At 45.2% G+C, this 19,132-nt stretch overlaps 1 protein-coding gene across 1 annotated transcript; it reads left to right on the top strand.

The window, feature by feature from the left end:
* The first annotated feature begins 2,684 nt into the window (after positions 1–2,684).
* On the top strand, positions 2,685–3,984 carry LOC125769469 (uncharacterized). Its single transcript, XM_049438202.1, has 2 exons — positions 2,685–3,417; positions 3,617–3,984. Exons 1-2 carry the CDS (start codon positions 2,685–2,687, stop codon positions 3,982–3,984), a joined length of 1,101 nt encoding a protein of 366 aa, XP_049294159.1.
* The last annotated feature ends 15,148 nt before the right edge of the window (positions 3,985–19,132 follow it).

Here is a 19,132-nt window from a genome sequence, read left to right as displayed (position 1 = left end):
TGCCGGTTTGCTGTTATCGAGTTTGGGGTGGACGTATTTGGATAATCGGACACTGAAGCTGGTGGAACATCTTCGTTGTCCGACAAAGCAAGGTATTGTGTCAAAACAATAGTAAAAACAATATTACTACTCAGACAAATATATAAAATAAATAAATTCACTAATTTGGTTTGTTTTTGTTTTGTTTGTTTATATGTACAACACTTGACAATTATAGGACTATATATGTAGACAACAGGATAAATGAATTATATAATTATAGTTACACGAATTAAAATGACCTCCAAATGAACTTTGTAATGAACTATTAGGACAAGAGAATAAACAGTAGCAAAGGGAAAGCCATCGGTGTAACATCGTTTTCAATCCACCAAAAATATCACAATTTTCGAATACGTCACCGCCAGTCCGAAATTATACATTTTTGGTCCTTCGAACTGGATGCGCGTGATAGTCATCTTAATTGTGATATACGAGAGTTTCACTACGTGAATTGCGATTAAAGTGATAGTGGCTTTGCTATAGTTGTGTTTGTTCCGCATTACACAACGGTCGCCGCCTTTTTTTTTAATATTCGTGAAGTTTATTAGATTATTAGACATTCATATTTAAACATTCGTGATCAAACATTATTGTTCTCGTCTACTTCACTACGCTTGACTTCTTCACTTGTTCCCGTGAGGGTTCCTTTTTGTGAAGTAGTTCTCTATTGCCGCTATAGGCTCTTCTTGTCACCGTGCTGAGCGCACCTTCCATTTTATTTATATAATCGTATCAAGCTCGCTAGTCATTGTTAAATTCGCATGATCTTGCCCACGTCGGGCACTCCAAAATTACCTAAGTACCCTTGGTGGTCTCGGACCTCACTGATTAGCGCGACGATGTGTCTGCCTCTGTTGCCGCGGTTTCTTCTGCGGCAGAGAGGCCTCCCGATTCCCTGACACTTCTGGCAAGTGCCTCGTTACTTGCCGGGTAATCATCTTCGTCACTAGACGAGTTCTCGCCATATAGCCTCGCCAGTGAAACAGCAGTCCGTCGACGCTCCCTCCACCTGGCGACACGTTCACGGTTGGCCGCACGGCGAGCGGCTGTTGTGGGCGATGGAGGTGGTGATGGTGGCCGCCCACCTCGCCTCGCCTCTTGCCGTGCCACCGTGGCAGCACGTCGAGCCGCATTCCTTCGCTGATTTCGTGTGATGGCCACAGAGTTGTCTCGCTGCTGTCCCAGCGACGCTCTATCCTGTGCAGCCAGCCTCTCACGCTCTGCGTCCCAATCAACCTGAAGCCTATCTGTGATCCGTGCAGCAGCCTCACAGATGCGGCTCCAGCGCTCGGGGCTCTCCAAAAGACAGCTTAGGATGGTGTCAGCAGTCACGGGATCCGTCCCGCCCTCGTCGAGCAGCTCCTCTCGAACTGCGGCAAACCGCGGACAATCGAACATGACATGTTCTGCGGTCTCCGCAACACCAGGACAGCGCTGGCAGTCCGGGGACGCCGTGAAACCCATTCTGCACAGATAGTCGCGGAAGAATCCGTGTCCCGACAACACCTGTCCGGGATGGTGCGGTGGGCCCACCTGGTGAAGCGGCTGGCGTCGTCGCTCGCTGCGTCTGCGTCCCACTGCTCCTGCCAAAACTGCAGCGTCCGTTCGCGCTCCTCCTGTCGCACTTCGCTGCTGGTTGTTGTCCTGCCGGCTGCTTGAAGGCACTGGTAGACACGATAGTCCTCGTCCACCAGGAGGCAGATCGGCAACAAGCCCGACAGCATCACCGCTGTCTCGTATCGCGTCGTCCGGAACGAACGCGATACCCGCTTGGCCGTTTTCGCCTGCACCAGCAACGGTCGCCGCCTTGCATCACAGCCGCGAAATTTGGTAAAACTTGTACTACGTACTCGTCAGTTAGAGGCACGAACTGTTCCTGTTCTGAGCTGTGTTTAATTGTTACGTTTAGTGAAAATTGTGAGTTGCTGTTCCGCACTAACTACGTTCCAAGCTTAGCGTCCAAGCGTCATTCCAACTCGGGAAAAGCGCCATTGCAAAACGTGATTCCATTTTTAAAGAACTACTCCCGTAGCAAAAAGTCTTTGCTACGCTTCAGCCGCTTAAGAGCTTCTAACGGACGGTATTAAGCGGCGCCCTTTTATCGATTTTTTGCTACGAGGGTAGTTTCCGCCATCACTTTGCAGTACTTGCATACAAGTTTGTAAGTTGTAAGCGATTTCACGGTTCGTCAAAGTATTAGTGAAGTACTATAAAAATGGAAAAGAAAATCAAAGCCGCCCATTTGAAAAAGCGTCAGGCGTAAGCATTAGTTCAGAATCTTGAGCAGTTTAAAGATTCTTACACGGCAATGGATAGTAGCGAAATCCCAGTGTGTATCGAGCTGTTGGAATGCCATAAAGCGGAATTCATGGATGCGTTATCTAAGCTTGAGGAGTTGGACGATCATCCCGACGCCATTGACGGTTACATCCAAGAGCGTTGTGATATGGATTCGCGTTACCGACGCCTAAAGGGGTTTTTTTCTACAGCAACAGCCAACGGAGACTAACCCACTCAACGCCTCAGTCCTGTATGCGAACACGACCGTTAATGCTTCTGGTCATTCGGGACCGATCAATCTACGACTGCCGCAAATTGAATTGCCAACGAAGTGGCTTACGTTCCGGGACCGTTTTGTAGCAATGATCGACTCGTCGTCAGAGATTCCGTCGATCATGAAGCTACAATACTTGCTGTCATCGCTGAAGGGGGATGCATCGCTGCTCTTCGAGCACACCACGCTGACAGCCGACAATTACGCCGTTACATGGTCCGCACTACTCAAACGGTACGATAACCCGCGCATGCTGATTCGGGATTATTTACGTAAAATTCATCATCTTCCGGCTGTGAAAACGGAATCAGTGGATGAATTGGCACAATTAGTAGACGAGTTTACGTGTCATGTAAACGGGCTGAAGAAGCTGAACGAACCGGTCGACAATTGGGACTCGCCGCTTACCACCATGATGTTTTTCAAGCTGCACCCTTCGACCATGTTAGCTTGGGAAAAGCATTCGTCGCACCATCCCAGAGATATGTATATGGATCTTATAGATTTTTTACAAGATCGTATAATCATTCTCAGGTCAACTCGAACGTTTGCGCAAGACTTGGAGGTGAACCAGAGAATGGTGGACGCTAACGAGCAAAACGTTGCAGTCAAGCCGAGAAGCGCCGTAAATGCAGCAGCGCCTCGGAATTCGTTTCATGGCTACTCACACCAGCCTGCTTGTCAGTTGGGATGTGTCGAGAACCATAATCTCCGCAGCTGTGCAGAGTTCGGGAAGGCGGATATTCAACATCGTCGAGAAGTCGTGGCAAAAGAGCGGCTATGCTACAACTGCCTAAACCCCAACCATCAAGTGAAGTCATGTGAGTCCGTAAATCGTTGCATAACGTTCAACGCGAAACATCATAGCTTGTTACATGACAATACCCCCGTAGCAAAAAATCGACCAAAGGGCGCCGCTTAATACCGTCCCTTAGAAGCTCTTAAGCGGCTTAAGCAATGGCAATTCGATATGACGCTAGCTCTTAAGGTACGGAAAACTTGCATGCTATCATAACATAGCATCGCCAGCAGCGAATCCGCTCGACTACCATCTCCGCTGTTACCGCTTCGGTTGTAACGCCCGGAACCAGCAGCACCAAGTCGTCGGCGTAGACAACGTCAAGTACCCCGTTGTACATTATGTTCCACAATATGGGGCGCAGAATAGACCCCTGCGGGACTCCAGCAGTGACAAGCCGTACGACGGGACCCTTACTAGTGTCGTAAAACAGCTGACGATCCTCGAAGTAGCTGCGGATGATGCGCTGCAGACTGATCGGAACTCCTTTCGCCAGGAGAGCGCTGTCTCACACTGTGCCGATGGCACTGAACTGAATTTGAGTTGTCAACATTGTAGCACACACAACGTAGGAAATAAAGGCGATTAGACGCGTGGTTCTAACTAACAGATCCAGAAGTGTTTTTTATTATCCGCATAGTTCTCTTAAAAGACATTTTACAAACATTAATTTTACTCAAACACATCATAATTTGGTGCCGTGACCAGGATTTTGTTAAATCCTTCAGTTTTTGGTAAAACTGCCTTACGCAAGCGTGTAGTCTTTGTTAAGCTACTGCTGTATTCCGAGGATTGGTGTTTGGTTGTGTGAGTGTTTTAGTCAAAAATGGCGAAGTAAGAAAAGTTGCGGTGCAAGGAGCTGAGGCGAAACCAGCACATGGATTCAATGCAGTGCGTGTGTGGCTTTATTAAGGGCTATACGGAGGATCAGCAGCATGAAGTGTCCACGCGATTAGAACATCTCGAAAAGATTTGGCAATCATTCGAGAGAGTCCAGGACGACATAGATGATTTGGACACCTCTGAAGAGGGTAGCGTCACAAATCAACGCATTAGATTGGAGACAGAAGAGTTGCACTTACAGTGTCCGACAAAGGAATAAAACCACTCGGTTATCGCTTACACGAATGTACTATTTTTTAGTTATAGTGCTTTAAACTTAACTATATTTTCAGGAAAGCATAAGAAGCATGTTAGCTTCATTCCTGCAAATAGTAAGTGGATAGATCATTTAACTAAAAAGTTATGAACAGAAAACGTAAAAAAGGTAAAAAAACGCTCGTCAATAAAATAAGGTCAGCTTAATAAATTGTTAACATACTTAGCAATAAGTGTATAAAATTTCACAACATTTAGTGCTTCAATAGTTGTGTAGTGTAGACGCACCTTTAATCGTTAAGTTTGTTCGTTAAGTTACATGCGTTACAATTACGTGCGTTACGGTTACATAGTTACATACACATTACTTTCTAAGTGTTAGTGTTAAGCTGTGTATAAAAGTAGATAATAAAATCCGGCGGGCCTCTTTTTCCGTTTGGACGTACTACAGTTAAAATCATATTTGTTGCTACATTACAGTTGCAATACTTTGCTTACATGTGCGAGCAAACGCACTGTTAAAATTGCAATCCTAGCGCAGCGCATAGCAACACACCGTAGTTGCCTAGCGAGCGTAGCCGCACGTGCTCTCGTGTACGAGTATGGGTTACTATGCAGCGCAAACAGATCAGGTGATTATCTCGTAGTACGAGCGCCGCTCATAGCAACAGGCATAGCAAGTGATGCAGTATCTTGTTTCGTGTACAGACGTGTTTGGATGACGTGGTGTACAGCGAGCAACCGACCGCACTATCGCTTCGAGTGTGCTAAGCGCTCTCTCGTTTGGGTGGGGAGGCGGTAGCGAACGCATTATTCGTGAGAGCGAAGCGCTTAGTATCGCTCCGCTGTGTGGTTTAGTACCTTAGTAGTTTAGTACGCGCGTTCGCTCTCGCACACGAAGTAGTGCCGAACGATGTTCGGGTGCATTCGGCTCTCTCAGATTGTTGAGCGGACGGGTATCGCTGGCGAGTCGCAGCGCGCGATTGCTGCCAAGCTTGGGCGCTCAAAAACCTTTATTATGAATGCTATTCATAGCACGGGAAGAAAGGTATCCACCGGTCGTCCGCGCAAAACTACTGTGAGAGACGATGCAAGGATGACGCGGTTGTGTAAGGCCGATCCTTTTAAGTCGGCCAGAGCGATAAGGGACGAGCTGAAGCTATCGGTAAGCGATAGAACGGTCCAGCGTCGCCTGGTTGAGAACAACCTGGTCGGCCGGTGTCCCCGCAAGGTTCCGTTGCTGAAGCGGTGCCACTTGCAGGCGCGAATCAACTTTGCGCAAAAGCGCGTTGATTGGGCCAGCGACAAGTGGCGGAATGTACTGTGGTCCGACGAAATCAAGGTAAATTTGTTTGCTTCGGACGGTAAACGCTGGGTGCGTCGGCCAGTTAACACTGCGTATAAACCGCAGTACACAGTAAAGACCGTTAAGCACGGGGGCAACATCATGGTTTGGGGTTGCTTCTCGTGGCACGGTGTTGGTCCCATCTTTTTGATTAAAGGTATTATGGACCAGCACTTCTACGCAGAAATACTACGAACCGTGATGTTGCCTCATGCCGAGTGGGAGATGCCGCTGAAGTGACAGTTCCAGCACGACAACGATCCCAAGCATACCGCTAAAATGGTGAAGAAATGGCTTGCGGATCAAAAAGTTGACGTGATGGAGTGGCCTGCACAATCGCCGGATCTGAATCCGATAGAGAACCTGTGGGCGATAGTGAAGTCGCAGCTTCCAGCCGCAGGTGCTCGAAGCAAGGAGGAGCTTTGAGAGGATATCCAGCGAGCATGGTACGCAATTCCTCCAGAAATCTGTCAAACGTTGGTTGAATCCATGCCCCGAAGAGTTAGAGATGTTCTTCGGAACGATGGGCATGCTACCAAGTATTAACACTACCGAGCAAGCCCGGGATATGGCTATAAAGTGAGAGGAAATGCCCAAAATGACAGTAAAAAAACTTTTTACTACAAAAACTTTAACTGGCCTTATTATTATGACGAACGAATTTCTGACTTTTTGACTACTTCTTCTCATAACTTTCATACTTGACGCTTAAAGCAAAAACGGTTCAGAGGGCATAACAAAGACACTTTGTTCATGCTTTTCTCAAAATTTGATAATATTTAAACTAGTTTAAGTAACCATTCATGACATTTTAACAATCGAACAACAGGCGGCCTTATTATTTTGTCCGACACTGTATATGCGAAGGCGCAACTACAGGCCATGCGGCCAGTTGAACCCAAGCCTGTTGCAGTGAAGTCTGTTGCAGAGAGTGCTTCTTCTTCCCGTTCGAAAGTGAAGCTTCCAACGATCACAATACCGGAGTTCGGAGGAAATTTCGATGAGTGGTTAACCTTTCATGACACCTTTGTGTCACTAATACCCTCATCTACAGACATGTCAGCAGTAGCAAAGTTTCATTATCTTCGTGCGTCGTTGAAAGAAGAAGCTGCGCATCTAATACAGGCAATTTCCGTAACAAGTGGAAATTACGAGTTGGCATGGAACACAATCGTTAAGCGTTATTCTAACAAAATAATATTGCGGAAGAAGCATATTCGTTCGCTGATTTCGCTTCCGAAGATGAAGGACACAGGAGCTGTGGCACTTAATCGTTTAATTGTTAGTGTGTTAGAACAGCTGGAGCAACCAGTGAAGTCGTTCAGCTCGATATTCATCGAGCTAATGGCTGATAAGCTGGACGAAGAATCTCTACGTGTGTGGGAAGAATCCCAAGCCGATAAAGATCCGGTATTTACAGATATGATGGAATTTTCGGAAAAACGTGTTCGTGTTCTGGAAACATTGTCGATTGATAAATTCGGTTCTACACCCAAAAAACCAGCGAAAGCGAAAGTATCGCTGCATGCGGCTACTACTAATAATACGTACCAATATGTCTTATGTGTAACAAGAACGGTCACAGCGTAGCATCGTGTATGGTGTTCAAGAACACTAATATAGAGGAACGTTTGAAAGTGGTAAATGAGAAAAGGTTATGCGGAAATTGTTTGAAAGTTGGACATATGGCTCATACTTGTTCATCCAAGTACAGTTGTCTGCAGTGTTCTGAGAGGCTTCATACATTACTACACACGAAGTGTAAAAGCGATGATGTAGTGGTGAGTTCACCGGCAGCTAGCATATCAACGATGGCGTTGGCATCATCCAAGAAATCTCCCATCAATGCATTACTTTCTACAGTGGTATTGGTTGTACTTGATGCATACGGAAAGGAGCACGTAGCGCGAGCCTTGCTGGACAACGGATCGCAACCTAACGCGATTAGCGAACATCTTTATCAGTTGTTACGACTACAACGAAAGCCGGCAAGAGTTTCGATTAGTGGTGTGGATAGCACTACCACTAGCGCAAAACATGTCATATCTACGGAAGTACGATCTCGAATCCACAATTACAGTCAAACATGGACTTTCTTGTATTAAGAAAAGTATCGGCGAATATTCCTTCAGCCTCATTTTCCACTACGTCCGTTGGTGTTCCATCAAGTGATATTTTGGCTGATCCAGATTTCGGTACAGCACGTCGTGTAGATATAATCATTGGCGCAGCATATTTGTACTCATTCTTGCGCGGTGGACAAGTGTATTTACCTAATCAACGGAACATTCTGATCGATACGGTGTTTGGATGGATCGTCACATGAGATACACCGACCGTGTCTGAATCGCAAGTAGAAACAACGTTGAGCTGCCATATGATGGAAGTGACCGATGATGTACAGACGCAACTGGAACGATTCTGGAACGTAGAAAAGATCAGTATTTCGCCCATGTCTCCAGACGAGCAGCAGTGCGAGCAGTACTTCAAAGACACGACAAGCCGAAATGAAGCTGGTCGATACATTGTTCGAATGCCGAAACAACAAGGTGCTACTAAGATGCTCGGTGATTCTAGAGCTGCAGCGCAGAAGCGATTTCGATTGTTGGAGCAAAGGTTGTCTAAGGACAAGCAGCTGAAGCAACATTACGACGATTTCATGCAGGAGTACTTGTCATTGGGTCACATGTTTGCAGTGCCCATGGAAGCTGACAGCATGCACTATCTTCCACATCATCCAGTGGTCAAAGAAGCAAGCACAACAACCAAGGTACGAGTGGTGTTCGATGGCTCCGCAAAGACAACCACAGGGCATTCTTTGAATGACGTATTGCTCGTCGGACCTGTTGTCCAAGACGAACTATTATCCCTCATCGTGCGATTCCGTAAGTACAAGGTAGCGTTTATCGCTGAGATCGAGAAGATGTATCGGCAGGTGAGTATGCACCCTGACGATCGTAAACTGCAATGTATTTTTGGGCGCTTTAAGGAAACCGATCTTGAAGGAGTTTTATATCCGTTAGCAACTGAAGCTGTGAAGAAGAATCTTTATGTGGATGACCTGGTTTCTGGAGCAGAAAGCCTCGAGCAGGCTGTTCAACTTCGTGACGAGCTGATTTGTCTTATGAGCAAGGGTGGCTTCCGGTTGCGCAAATGGTGCTCAAACGAGTTGGGTGTGCTGGACGGGCTAGCACCTGATCTGCTTGGAATTAAGTCATCACATGAATTTGAGGCAGGGACAAGTATCAAGAAGCTTGGCATATGTTGGGTGCCACCATGTGATTTGTTCCGATTTACAGTAATGATTCCTGATATTCGACAATGCACAAAGCGTTCTGTGCTCTCTACTATCGCTCAACTATACGATCCGCTTGGATTGATATCACCAATCGTGGTGCAAGCAAAAATACTGTTGCAGGAACTTTGGGCTAAGAATCTTGCTTGGGATGAAGAATTGCCGCGGCAATTGAGCAGCAAGTGGAATGAGTTTTGTACTGAACTTCCCAGCTTGGCTCAGTTTACGATTCCAATATTTGCTTTTGCTGAAAACTACCAACATGCTGAATTGCATTGTTTTGCCGACGCCTCAGAGTATGCATATGGAACATGCATCTACGTAAGATCGGAAACAGACGATGGATCCATTTATGTCAATTTGCTAGCATCCAAATCACGAGTAGCTCCGTTAAAGCTACTAACCATTCCAAGGTTAGAGTTGTGCGCAGCTCTTCTTGCAGCACGGTTATACGAAAAGGTTGTCTCGGCTTTAAACATACGATTGGATGCATCCTATTTCTGGTCCGATTCTACAGTTACTCTACAATGGTTAAAGGCTCCTCCACGCACTTGGAAAACATTTGTAGCTAATCGTGGTGCTGAAATTCAGTCGCTTTCCAAACGATGCGTTTGGCAGCATGCGCTTGGGAAGGAAAATCCCGCTGATATGGTATCCCGAGGGGTATCAGCTTCAACGCTAGTGAGCAGCAAGCTATGGAAATTTGAACCACCAAGAACCGAAATCATCTTGGCCGAGGGCTAATGATATTGAAAACATTCAATCTACCACTGAAACGGAGAAAAAGGAAGCTGTCATATTAACGTTAGTTAAAACACGTACGCGTCACGAGTTATTCGAGGCGTTACTCATCTTATCAACGTTTACTTCGAGTAATTGCTTATTGTTTCCGATTTATCCAGAATGCACGCAATAGGAATCAACGAAACATAAGTGAATATGTTTCTGTTGCTGAACTACAACACGTCAAACGAGCTTAGGTGAAGCTATTACAGTTAGAAGAATTTCCCGACAAAATCAAGCAGCTGCAAAAGGACAATCGAGTTTCGAACAAATCATATTTACGATTGCTGAATCCGTTCCTTGATTCTGACGGGATAGTACGCGTTGGTGGCCGGTTGAATTTATCTAAGGCATCATTTGCCGTCAAGCATCCCATACTCATTCCCAGCAATCATCCATTCACTCAGCTACTGTTGAAGTACGAACACGAGAGATAGGTTCATGGTGGCATATCCATGGCCTTAGCAGCAGTACGAGAAGAGTTTTGGCCTCTAAGCTGCAGACGAGCTATTAGGAACATTATACGCAGATGCTATCGATTCAATCGGCCTAATCCGCATCCCATTGAGCAACCCATTGGTCAGCTGCCGGTTTCAAGAGTCACCTCCAGCGGAGTGTTTGTATGTACGGGCATCGACTATTGTGGGCCAATAATGCTGAAGCCGATCCACCATAAGGCTCCTGCTCGCAAGGTGTATATCTGCATCTTTGTGTGTCTCAGCACCAAGGCAGTATAAAATTGTTTCAATACATTTGATAGCGTTATTTTTCAGTGTACGCATTTGTTGGTTTCCTACTCTTAAGAGTGTTTACGCATTGATTTAACGGGAGCCTATTTAAGTTTGCTTGTATACTTTCAGTGATACTGAGTTTGAGCTTATTAGCTATACGACCGCAGGGATTTTGACAAATCGATTTTGAATACGCTGTATTCTCTTCATATTAGTTGCAGAGCACTTTTTCCAGATGTGCGACCCGCATAAAATGGCTGGTACAATGATTTGGTTGTATATGAGCATTTTGTTATCAAGTGTTTAGAGGACCTTGCAATCAAAGGGTACATGCTGGTTAAAATTGAGTTTTCTATCTATGTTGACACCTAAGTACCTCACTACTGGAGTCCAAGGGATTATTGTAGAGTTAAGTTTTACAGCTGCTATTTTACGCTGGATTGTGCTGTCTTGCATGTTCGTTTCATATGGAAAAACTATTGCTTGCGTCTTGGGTGTGTTGACCTTGATCTTCCAGTCATTTAGATACTTGGTGTAAACATCTAAACTTCTTTGCAAACCACCAGAAAGATAACGGTATTGACGCGCGGTGTGGAGTATGGCTGTGTCATCCGCGTATAACGAGATGTAGGAGTTTTTACTTAGTGTGGGAAGGTCCGATGTATACAGATTGTATAGCAGAGGGCCCAATACACTCCCTTGTGGGACATCTGCACAGTTGTCATATGTTTCCGAACTGATCCCACCAATGAACTGGCTAGTGATCTAAGCACAGGTGCATTCTTGATGGCGTTGGACCGATTCATATACAGAAGAAACAAACCGCAGCATATATATTCCGAAAACGGGACTAACTTTGTTGGTGCAAAGAACGCATTGCATCAAGTATATCGTATGCTAAACTACGCACCCGATAGTAACCAGATCGGCTCCCATTTGGCAAAGGACGGTATACAGTGGCATCTTATACCAACACGGGCTCCAAATTTTGGAGGCCTGTGGGAAGCAGCTGTGAAGGTAGCAAAGACTCAATTGGTGAGACAACTAGGATCATCGATGTTGACTTACGAGGAATTAGGAACTGTGCTTGTTAAAATCGAAGGCTGTATGAATTCCCGCCCAGTACTACCTATGTCGGATGACCCAAACGACTTTAATCCGCTGACCACTGCACACTTTCTGATAAAGGGAATGCTGCGTCCTCCGCCTGAAGCAGACGTTCTAAATTTACCTTTGAACCGTCTTGATCAATATCAAAGGATTCAAGGACTACTTCAAGACTTTTGGCATCGCTGGAACAATGAATATCTGAAGCAGTTGAATCAACAGTACCGCATGAACCCGAAAAGCAACCAATTAGCGATAGGCGACTTGGTTATAATGAAGGATGAGCTGCTACCTCCCTCTAGATGGCCGCTATCACGGATTATTGAGCTGCATACTGGACCTGACGGCATTAACCGCGTGGCAACGCTGCGAACTCCAACGGGCACAGTGAAACGAGCGGTATCTAAGATATGCCTTTAGGAATGTGCGCGGGAAAATAGTAGCTAATTGAAAAAGGGCTTTTCAAGGTGGCCGGTATGTTTGTGGCCAAAATATGCGCTCTTTACACACTGTCCCGAAGGCACTGAACTGAATTTGAATTGTCAAAATTGTAGCACACACAACGTAGGAAATAAAGGCGATTAGACGCGTGGTCCTAACTAACAGATCTAGAAGTGTTTTTGATTATCCGCATAGTTCTCTTAAAAGACATTTTACACACAAAAGACATTCCTCAAACACATCAGAAGCTATAGTGAAGTCCAAATCAGAGCAGTATTCGACCTCGATGGAATTTCTGATTTTACAAAGACCTTCCGCTGACATAGAAACAACACCGATCAACATATCAACATGGAAGCTGCCCACCTCCACGCTGGCAGACTCTACATTTCATATCCCAGGCAATGGCGATATTGTCATAGATAGTGATGTATATTGGGAGATCCACACCGGAAGAAAACGAGCACTAGGTAAAGGCAAACCGTTTTTAGTAGAGACATCCTTCGGATGGACAGTGTCCGGGAATACATCCCTCATCTCGGCTTCCAGCCAACGGTCTTGCCTCACCACCACTAGTCAAGCTTCGTTTGAAACAATCCCTATCGACAAACTGCTCGCCTGAGAGTGAATTTCGAGTAAAATTCACGGCTTCACAAGCGGCTTCACAAAAGCTTCACAGCAGATCTTGTGAAGCCGTTTTTTGAGAGTGTGTGCGTGAGATTCATTATTTCATGAGCGCGTTTTCGTAAGGTTCATTTTTGCGCTGTAACGTTCATTTTCAATCGTTCTTTCCGCACCGTTGATTTTCAACGGAGTAATGAAAACATTTTTTGTTTTTAACAAATGTTATATTATTTTTTTATTTTTCCTGGTTTTATGGCCAGCGTAAAAAGGTAACAATTAATCCCTTAATGTGCTGATTTAAACCCATAAAAATATCCTTCATCTTACGCTTCGCACCAATTTTTTTCTGTTCCCATCATCCACATAGTTTGGACAGTTTAGAAAGACCATACCCAAAGAAATCCAGCTTCCACTTAGGCAGCATACAACTTTCAACGCTCGTACTCTGCGCCAGCTTAGCCAGGGGTTTCTAATCCTGGTCCATATTATTCCGACCACGATTTGTTACCGTTTTTCATAATCACGCGGCCAATTTCGATCGGTGCAGCGTAAACAAATCATAAACGTGGACATTTTCCCCCTTCCAAGGTCAAGTTTCGAAGATATTCATATCCTGTATCAATCAAATCGGTCCAGGGGAAATTTTTCATTTTGACCGCATTAACACGCGATTTTTTGCATCTTTCACTCCATTTTGTATCTGCAAATGGAATCTAAGACCGATATGGAAGAGATAAAAATACGTATGTTAGTTAAGTATTAACAAGCGTTGTTTTTAGATATGCTTACCAACAAATACAAAGTTCAAATCAACAGGAAACTCGTATCGAACGGTGATTCCTGTACATGATACAAGAAAAAACAAGATTATTAATTAATTTCTCTACAATCTGCTAAAAGTATAACATGTTACTTACTTGAGTTAGTTTATGATTCTACCGACCTTCAGCTTTGGCGGAGTATGTTATCCTGGACGGAGCATCAACGACAAGCTTTATCGGTCACGGTTTGTAGAGGTGCTAGGTGGCGATAGAACATTGTCTCAGAGAAGGCGATAAAACATTGTGAGCAGAGCGAAGAAAAATCCAATCCAGCGCCTATGTAGAGTGCTAACAAAAGCGGTTTCCACTATCCTGTTTGTTGAGCAATGAAAATAAGGAAGATTAGGACACTGACACTTCTTCGAGAATCGTTATCTGCGATACAAACCGATTTAGAACCGATCAGCAGCAAAACAACCAATGCCTAAGGTTGGCTTGTCTTTCACTTCCATTGGCAGGTGCATCATAGAACTGGATAATCACGAGCATGTCCAAGAATTTCTTCCTTTCAAATGACGCGGAAAAGATGTTTCTAACGATTCGTACGCTCTATCCAAGAGCAACCATCAAGAAGTATGAATGTCAACTGAAATAAGAAGAAAAAGTTTCACGTTCAACCGATTGCGTTAGACGCCATGGCATTGATTGTACAGGGTAGCCTACCTTTGAAGCAGTAGGCCAAAGGGACGCGTGGGCGCAGTTGTAAGAAAACACGCGTTTTTCTCTGTTGACGAAGTATTTCACACTACGGCACTTGAATCCTTCCTGCTTCTTGATTTGTGTACACCAAACCTTTAGATATGAGGACCGTTAACTGTGGCCATATGTCCCCACGCGTTGCTTTCCAAATGTCTTGAAACAGTTTGTCCTGCCTCTGCATCGTCGTATTCAGCTGAAGTCTGCGCCAGCAGGTCATCACGCTGGCGGTACAACTTACCAGTGCCGGCACAGGAACATTCTTTTAGAACTAGAACTGGAACAACTTGGCAAACACTATTCCACAATCGAATACACAGTCCACGAACTGACGCAATCCACAATTCACTAACTATTCCCGTATGAAAATGTACAGCGACCGAGCGAAAACAGGCAGACAAGTTTTTAGCCTATTACGACCTTTTTGAACATTCATTCGACACACGCCGAACGCTATTGCGATACAGCGAGCCACGCACACACTCTCATTTTGGGGTGATTCGAGCAAAATTTTCACCCCCCTTTCAAAAAATTCATCCATTGATGAACACTTTGTCGATAGGGATGCTGCAACGTTTCTAGGAAACAGAGTGCAATCTAGAAGGTCCCGCGTTATCAATAGAAGAGGACCTATGCGAGATGCATTATGCTGCTACTACAACGCGAGATGAACAAGGTCGATACGTCGTAAGTCTGCCTCGTAAGGTCGAGTCAGGAATTGTGCTTGGTTCATCAAAGTCGATAGCAGATCGACGTCTGTTGGGCGTTGAACGTCATTTGATGAACAATCCTGAAATGGAGTCAGAGTACAAAAGGTTTATGTCGGAGTATGAAAGTTTGGGCCATATGAGAAAACTAGTTGAACCTGTTGATGATAGCAAACCGCATTACTACATCCCTCACCATGCGGTGGTGAAGGAGACCAGTACGACGACGAAGGTACGTGTGGTCTTCGACGCATCCTGCAAGACGACATCTGGGTACTCGTTAAACGATACGCTGTTGATAGATCCTACGGTGCAAGATGACCTGTTTACGATCATCCTTAGGTTCAGGAAGAACACCATTGCCTTAGTAGCTGATGTCGAGAAGATGTATCGACAAATTCGTCATTGTGAGAGCGATCACAAATTGCTACGCATTCGTTATCGAGAACGCTCAACTGACCCAATTGCAACGTACGAGCTACAAACAGTCACCTACGGTACTGCATCAGCACCATTCTTGGCCACACGCACGTTGCAATAGATTGCACATGACTACAAGCTGCAATTTCCAAAAGCGGTTGATCCTGTTCTACAGGATTTCTATGTTGATGACCTGCTGACCGGTGCACCCGACCTGACAGAGGCCATCGAAGTGCGAACACAAGTATCGCAAATGCTTGATTCGGCAGGGTTTTCGTTGAAAAAGTGGGTTTCAAACCACACAGCAGCGCTTGATGCTGTGAAGATCGACGATTTAGCCATCAAATCGACCCACGAATGGCAAGAGGATCGTGCAGTTTCAACGCTGGGATTGGTTTGGGAACCATCTAACGACATGTTTTGCTACAGGTTTGACTTGCCACTACCTGCCGACGAGCTCATGAGAAGTCTGGTACTATCGTAAACGGCAAGGATCTTCGATCCACTTGGGTTACTGGGATCGACTGTCATACTGGCAAAAATGTTCCTGCAAAGACTTTGGAGTCTTAAACACGATAATAAGCCGTATGATTGGAATTGGAATGTGATAAACGGCGCCAGTCCACACCAGTCCACACCGGCTGGACCGGGTTCAAATCCCATCCGGACCGTCCCCCCGTAGCAATGACCGACTATCCGGCTACGTGGTAAAATAAGTCTAGTGAGCCAGAAATGGCCGGCGTGACCTGTAAGGTCGTTAAGCCAAGAAGAAGAAGAAGAAGATTGGAATCGTGCACTACCAATGGAGCTGCAAGAGGAGTGGAGGATTTTCCAACAAACGTTGTATTCGCTACGCGATTTACGTATACCACGATTTGTAGCCCAACCAGATGCAGAACACATCCAACTGCATCTATTCGCTGATGCTTCACAAAGGGCTTACGGAGCATGCTGCTACGTACGAGCAGTATCATCAAGGGGGACGACGGTCAAACTACTAACTGCTAAATCCAAAGTGGTATCGCTGGCAAATACTCACTCGATTGCCCGATTAGAACTGTGCGCAGTACGTTTAGCAGTACGTCTGTTCCAGAAAGTTAGCAGAGCATTTACAATAGCATCGACCGTTGTATGTTGGACAGATTCGATGACCGTCATGTATTGGCTGAAACAATCAATGCGTCGTTGGAAGCCATTTGTAGCCAATAGGGTGGCTCAAATTCAGGAAGAAACCCGTATATCACACTGGTGTCATGTTCCTGGAAATGACAATCCAGCGGATGATATATCCCGTGGGCTAACACCGGAGGAGTTGTTGCAGCGCAAACGTTGGTGGTATGGTCCTGATTGGTTGTCCTACGGACAAGAGAGTTGGGCGCAAGATCCACCAGCAACGAAGGATCATCAAGGTGATATCGAGGAACGAATAGTGCCACGGGTCGTCGCGAGTGCTACGCAAAGTGACTTCCGCAGTGCATTATTTGCTCGTTTTTCTAGCTACGCACGATTAAAACGAGTAATGGGATATTGTTGCCGATTTATCGCAAACATGAAGGACATCAATGTAGCAACAGCGAAACAGCGTGAACGTAATATGACGGCATCAGTGAGTTCTGTTCCACCGCTTACAGCAGTGGAATTGCAACATGGGGAACTACGGTTGTGCCAGCTAGCGCAACACGATTCTTTTGCGGAAGAGCTGAACGACCTAAAACGAGGAAAACGTGTATGCGATCGTTCGAAGCTCAATTGGTTGTCACCATACTTTGATGAAAGGGGTATGTTACGCATCGGTAGCCGACTGGGAAACGCGAACGTTTCCAAAGACGTCAAGCATCCCATCATTCTTTCAGCGTCACATACAATGTCCTCACTCTTAGTAGAATCATATCATCTGCAGCTGTTACGCGCCGGGACACAATTAATGTTAGCAACGATTCGACAACGTTTCTGGTTAATTGGAGGTCGAAATCTGGCACGGAGCATGTATCATCGTTGTCACACCTGTTTCAGGCACAAGCCGGTGCTAGTAAAACAGGCGGTAGCTGACTTACCAGAATCTCGAGTGACGCCAACCAGACCGTTTGCAGTCAGCGGAGTGGATTATTGCGGACCGTTTCTACTGAAATCCACGATCAATGAATCGAATGGCAATCGAAGCCCAACGAAGGCGTACATCGCGATATTTGTGTGCTTCGCGACGCGGGCAGTACACATTGAGTTGGTGAGCGATCTCACCTCGACAGCCTTCTTAGCAGCCTTAAGTCGATTCGTCGCTCGCAGAGGCAAGATCTGCGAACTACACTCTGATAATGCGACTACGTTTAAGGGAGCAGCGCATGAATTGAATCGCATTTATAAGATGTTGAAAACCGACGAAATTGATAGGAGATAAAGATTTGATTGGTGTGCAATAACGAAATGCGGTGGAAATTCATTCCTCCGTGCGCGCCTCATTTTGGAGGACTTTGGGAGGCAGCAGTGAAGTCAGCAAAAAGGCATATAACTAAAACGATAGGAGTTAGTAGTTTTACGCAGGAAAATATGCTTACCCTTCTTGCGCAGATTGAACAATGCCTCAATACGCGGCCCTTAGTGGCCATGTCGAACGAACCGGCAGATTTAGAAGCGTTAACGCCGGCACATTTTCTAATCGTTTCTAACATGCAAGCGGTAGCGGAGGTTGACTTTAGGGATATTACTGGCAATCGACTGAACGAATACCAGCTCGTGCAAAAGCATGTTCAATCGATTTGGGCACGATGGTATCCCGAATATTTACAACAACTGCAGGCTAGGGCAAAATATTCAAACGCGGCACCAGTTCAGCTAGAAGTAAATCAGCTATTGATCGTCAAGGAAGATAACGCACCACCGACCGTATGGCCAAAGGGTCGAATTGTTAAATTACATCCGGGTAAGGACGGAGTAGTAAGAGTGGTAACATTGCGCACTGGATCAGGAAGAGAGATTGTTAGAGCAGTCAACAGACTGACGATATTGCCCAATTCAACAAACAGCCTCACCACGTGTAGTGAAACGAGAAACGATCAAAACGATCATAGTCAACAATAAACCTGACAGAATGTTCAAATACTGGAGAATAGGAAATCACTTTATAAACGTAGGAATATAAACACTCAGTGAAATCAGTTACAGGAAGTCAAGTGCAATTACAGTTAGTACAATGTTAAAAGAATTCTCTTTTGGTGGCCTGAATGTTAGATTTCATGGATTAGTTTAATGTTTCACGAATTTGGTTTGTTTTTGTTTTGTTTGTTTATATGTACAACACTTGACAATTATAGGACTATATGTATATGTAGACAACAGGACAAATGAATTATAGGATTATTGTTATAGAATGACAACGGAGTCGCTAGTTGTTCACCCCTGACGTAACGTAACTGACAGTAGACGAGCGTGACGTTACCCAAGGGGTGGACGGTGCATTGAACGCGCGAAGAAACGGCCATCGCGTAGGTACCATTTTTTTTGGGGACGAGCAGACGCAAAAACGACGCAGAACCAGAAGCAAAATAAAACGTGATTTTTTTTAATCCTGGCTATACCCGCGTTCGCCGAAAAACGCTTAATAAAGAAGGTAGTGAAAGTTAAAAAAGTGCGTCGACTTATTTGAACAGAACGTTACTTTGTAACAATTATAGT

Source organism: Anopheles funestus, chromosome 3RL (assembly GCF_943734845.2).
Source record: "Anopheles funestus chromosome 3RL, idAnoFuneDA-416_04, whole genome shotgun sequence".
Lineage (NCBI taxonomy): Eukaryota > Metazoa > Arthropoda > Insecta > Diptera > Culicidae > Anopheles > Anopheles funestus.
Note: the sequence above shows the minus strand (reverse complement) of the source record. Positions and strands in the feature narration are given on the sequence as shown.